The 4,666-nt window shown below is 46.2% G+C and overlaps 1 protein-coding gene across 2 annotated transcripts; it reads left to right on the plus strand.

The window, feature by feature from the left end:
- Positions 1-1,341: 1,341 nt before the first annotated feature.
- On the plus strand, positions 1,342-4,349 carry SELENOK (selenoprotein K). Of its 2 annotated transcripts, none has more exons than XM_069866089.1 (4): positions 1,342-1,430; positions 2,678-2,768; positions 3,516-3,596; positions 4,253-4,349. In XM_069866089.1, exons 1-4 carry the CDS (start codon positions 1,412-1,414, stop codon positions 4,347-4,349), a joined length of 288 nt encoding a protein of 95 aa, XP_069722190.1. In that variant the 5' UTR covers positions 1,342-1,411. The 2 variants fall into 2 exon arrangements, with proteins under 2 accessions (XP_069722190.1, XP_069722191.1); XM_069866090.1 differs by having other exon boundaries at positions 4,253-4,340.
- The last annotated feature ends 317 nt before the right edge of the window (positions 4,350-4,666 follow it).

Raw genomic sequence — 4,666 nt, forward strand, 5'->3', positions numbered from 1 at the left:
ATCTTTTTCCAGCACTAACACGCTTCTCCCTGCTTTGCCATCCCAACAGCACTAAAAGAACAGGTTTAAGCAACTGTTTGCATGCAGGTAAGAAGAAAAACACAATCAAAGGCTACAACATCAATTCAACAACATTGTCACCTGCAGCTGATGCAAGTACGCTGGCCTGTGGGCTAAACAGGCTTGTAGGGAAGCCAACAGCCACATCACACCTTCTGTACTAACAAATCCATCCCTCTGGGTAATCATTCCTTTCAATTTGTAAAGCTACCACAACTGGATATCGATGTCATTTTTGGCATCGGATCAAAATCTGGGAAGTGGAAATAGCCATATGAAATCTGTAGGCGTGCTTATAAGCTAACTTTACAAGTAGGATTTAAATGAAAAACAATAATCTTTAACTTGAAAATCTTTATTCTTCGAATTTCATTCCATTCAATTTTACCTTTCAGTAAACAGAAAACCCGTTACTTTAAATGAGACAAATCAAATCCTCATGCATTAGCAGAAAGGGATGTTTGCCTTAAACTGAGATACTAAGAGAGACTACGATTGCTTTTGTTTCCTCTACACCACAGAAGCAAGCATGCCTCAAGAAATTAACACAAGTATCATAGAATCACCAGGTTGGAAGAGACCCACTGGATCATCGAGTCCAACCATTCCCATCAGTCACTAACCCATGTCCCTCAGCACCTCGTCCACCCGTCCCTTAAACACCTCCAGGGAAGGTGACTCAACCCCCTCCCTGGGCAGCCTCTGCCACTGCCCAATGACCCTTTCTGTGAAAATTTTTTCCTAATGTCCAGCCTGACCCTCCCCTGGCGGAGCTTGAGGCCATTCCCTCTCGTCCTGTCCCCTGTCCCTTGGGAGAAGAGCCCAGCTCCCTCCTCTCCACAACCTCCTTTCAGGTAGTTGTAGAGAGCAATGAGGTCTCCCCTCAGCCTCCTCTTCTCCAGGCTAAACCCCCCCAGCTCTCTCAGCCGCTCCTCTTGTTCTCCAGCCCCTTCCCCAGCTCCGTTGCTCTTCTCTGGACTCGCTCCAGAGCCTCAACATCCTTCTTGTGGTGAGGGGTGCAGAGAGAGTATGAGAATCAGCAAGGCAGTTCTGTGAGAATTAATCAATAAGTTTTCCTGCAGGTGGGTTGGACCCCGCCCCTTTTCCTTAGGCCCCGCCCCCAGTTGGCCCCGCCCCCTCCCCTCAGCCTCACCCCTTCTCGCTCGGCCCCGCCCCATCATGCTGACCTCGCCCCTTTCCCTTGGCTCTTCCGCCTGAGGCCCCGCCCCTTTGCACTTGGCCCCGCCCCTTCCCCGTGGGTCCCGCCCCCTCGGCCCGGGCGGTGCCGCTGTGCGCAGGCGCGGCGGGCGGGGCGGCGGGCGGGTGACGGCGCAGGGCCCGGGGCGCCGCCATGGTGTACATCTCCAACGGTGAGGGGCGGCGGGGCCGGGCCGGGCTCTGAGCCGGGGGGACGGGGTCTCGGCGGCCGCTGTCAGCTCGGACGGGCCGTTACGCGCGTCTGCGCAGGGCGCGAGGAGTCCGGGCGCGCTTCGCGTGCGTCGGGAGGGTGACGGGGAAGGGAGGCCGGGCGGGTGGGCTTGTGGGCGCTGCGGGACACGGCCTGTGCCCGGGGGTGGCGATCACATCGTGACTCCAAGCCGAGTGGCGTAGTGGTCGTGCCAGAAGGACGGGACGTCATCTAAAGGGACTTGGACAAGCTGGAGAAGTGGGGCCGTGTTGCCCAGGGAAGCTGTGGCTGCCTCATTCCTGCAGTTCAAGGCCAGTTGGATGGGCCTTGGGTGGCCTGGTCTAGTGGGAGGTGGCCTTGCCCATGACAGAGGGGTTGGGACTAGACTTGAGGGTCCCTTCCAACCCAAACTATTCTCTGATTTTGTGAACATCATGAGGTTTGACAAGGCCAACTGCAAGGTCCTACACCTGGGTCGGGGCAATCCCCAATTTCAGTACAGGATAGGGGATGAAATGATTGAGAGCTGCCCTGCAGAGAAGGACTTGGGGGGGCCGGTTCATGAGCTGGCATTGTGCGCTCAACAGCCCAGAAGGCCAACCATATCCTGGGCTGCATCAGAAAAAGCAGGGTGAGGGAGGCGATTCTGCCCCTCTATTCCTCTCTTGTGAGACCTCATCTGGAATATTGTGTCTGGTTTTGGAATCTTCAACATAAGAAGGAGATGGAGCTGTTGGAACAGGTCACAGGGATGATCAGAGGGTTGGAGCAACTCCCATGCGAGGACAGGCTGAGAGTTGGGGTTGTTCAGCCTGGAGAAGGCTCTGAGGAGACTTTATAGTGACCTTCCAGTACCTGTAAGGGGCTACAAGAAAGCTGGGGAGGAACTGTTTACAAAGGCTCGTAGCGATAGGGCATGGGGTAATGAGTATAAACTAGAGAGGGGCAGATTTAGGCTAGACATAAGGAAGAATTTCTTCACCATGAGAGTAGTGAGGCACTGGAACAGGTTGCCCAGGGAAGGCATTCGAGGCCAGGTTGGATGGCATTGTAAGCAACCTGGTCCAGTGGGAGGTGTCCCTGACCATGGCAGGGGGGTTGGAACTGGACAGGTTTTGAGGTCCCTTCCAACTCAAACCATTCCATGATTCTGTGAGATTGCAGTGTCACAGATCATCATTGAGTGTTTTGTTTCTTGATGTGTTACAGGACAAGTTTTGGACAACCAGAGTCGGGCTCCGTGGCGTCTGTCATCTATAACAGATTTCTTATGGTCAATAGCAGATTTTATTGTTCTGTTGTAAGTAGAAATCAATTCTTTTGATGAGCTTTAATTTGGATCTGTCATAAGCAGAAGCTACTCAGTGCTATCAGTAACACAGCAATTGAAATGAAAATGTTAGATTTACTCTTCAGCATTCTGCACCTACTGTCCCCAAAATGTATGTGGATGTTTTGCTATGACTGTAGCTTTAGTTATTAAGCACATGCACATTAAGTGCATGAGAAGTGATGCTAACTGGCTGGCAGTTCAAATGAGTTTTCTTGCATTTCTTCCATTTTAATACTGCAAAAAGAAAAGGCATATACTTTTCTTAAACAGCTAGTTTCTGATTAAATAATTAAGATATTATTTGGAGAATTTCTACTGACAACAACAGATTCAGGATATGTAAAAATAATCACAGAGCAGTAATCACAGATTGCCCCGTATCACAGCCAGTTACAAAATAAAAAGTTCTTTTGATGTATTCAACAGTCCTTCGTTATTTCAATTATAGGTTTATACTTTATCCATTTCTTGTACTTCATTAACCAGAAAAAGAGAAAGATTTTATAGTTTGAGCCTTACTGTAATTTGGAATTTTATCCTTGTATGTAGGATAAAAATTGCCAACCTTTACTAAACAACAGTAACCTTGAGAAGATACACTGGTCTTTCCTGAACACTACTTATTGTTTTCCAGGCCATTTCTTATCTTGCAATCCAAAAATTCATAAACAACATCTAGCAATCAGTTCACCTAACTGATGTTTTACTTTTCAGTTTCCAGAGCATTATTCAACCAGATTTGAGAAGAAGAGGCTACACATCATCTTCCTATTCAGGATACAGTGATGGAAGAGGGTATTTTTTCATATTCACACTTGTTATGATTTTTCCCTGTCTTAGCTAAATGACACATTCAGATTACAATTGTGATTTGTATTGAATCAGGCCATGTTAGAAAGACTGAAATGTTGTTTATCTGTGGTATTTTGTCTGAAACTTGTTGATAACAACACACAGGTTCGGATAGCAGTGGTAACAGGATAGGCTTGACTGTCATGGAAACAATTTTTCAAACGTCTGAGAGGCAGTATGATTTTTCATGTAATTCTTTTATTAGACTTGCTTATATTCAGTATTTGATTTACATTACATCAGTCATTTCCCATATTAGATTATCTACAGATAAAGCAGAACACTTTGTTACAGGGATATATTTTCTGTAAACGCTATAGTTACTGTGTTTCTTTGGTCTTGTTGGTTTGCCTGACTCTTTCATAAGACTATGTAAAAGCCTGTTAGCTGTGAGACAGGAGTAATTAGAAGTGTTTGTTAGAGAATTTCTGTCAAAGTGGAGTTGGGCTTTTTTTACAGGTTGTCACATGAAACCCTAACAATTTTTCCAGAGGTTCTAACTTCCTAATTACTATCATTTTGAGACAGTACTATTATATTTCTAGTTTAATGACTTGATGATGATTGATTAGATGGTGTTTTCTTTGCTTTCTTGCCAGGCCTCCAGCACAACCTCGGCGTAGGATGGGTCGAATAAATCACTGGGGTGGAGGCCCCAGTCCACCACCAATGGCTGGAGGTGGCTGAGGAAGGTAATTCCACATCTGCTGGCAAAAATCATTAAAAAAAACTATGATCTTTGTATGTTTTACAGCTGCTTGAACTTTAATTCCATTTTATTAATTAGTTTGGCTGGTGAGAGTTTCATACGACACTGAACTTACACTTAGTATGGTGTAATTTACTAAGTAAGCTAAGGCCTAAGTAAACAATCCCGTGTCTTTTTCCTGTCTCACTACCATAACAAAAGTCACAAGAAAAACAAAACATATGCAGGCAGTTAATACCTGTAAATCTTGTAGGAAAAAGTTCATATTCCAAAAAAAGCACATACACCAGTATTTCAGTTTCAC

Source organism: Phaenicophaeus curvirostris, chromosome 11 (assembly GCF_032191515.1).
Source record: "Phaenicophaeus curvirostris isolate KB17595 chromosome 11, BPBGC_Pcur_1.0, whole genome shotgun sequence".
NCBI lineage: Eukaryota > Metazoa > Chordata > Aves > Cuculiformes > Cuculidae > Phaenicophaeus > Phaenicophaeus curvirostris.

Coding starts and splice junctions, on each gene's coding strand:
- SELENOK (XM_069866090.1), top strand. Junction 2,769..3,515: donor GCAGATTTTATTGTTCTGTT/GTAAGTAGAAAT, acceptor TTTACTTTTCAG/TTTCCAGAGCATTATTCAAC. Junction 3,597..4,252: donor GGATACAGTGATGGAAGAGG/GTATTTTTTCAT, acceptor CTTTCTTGCCAG/GCCTCCAGCACAACCTCGGC.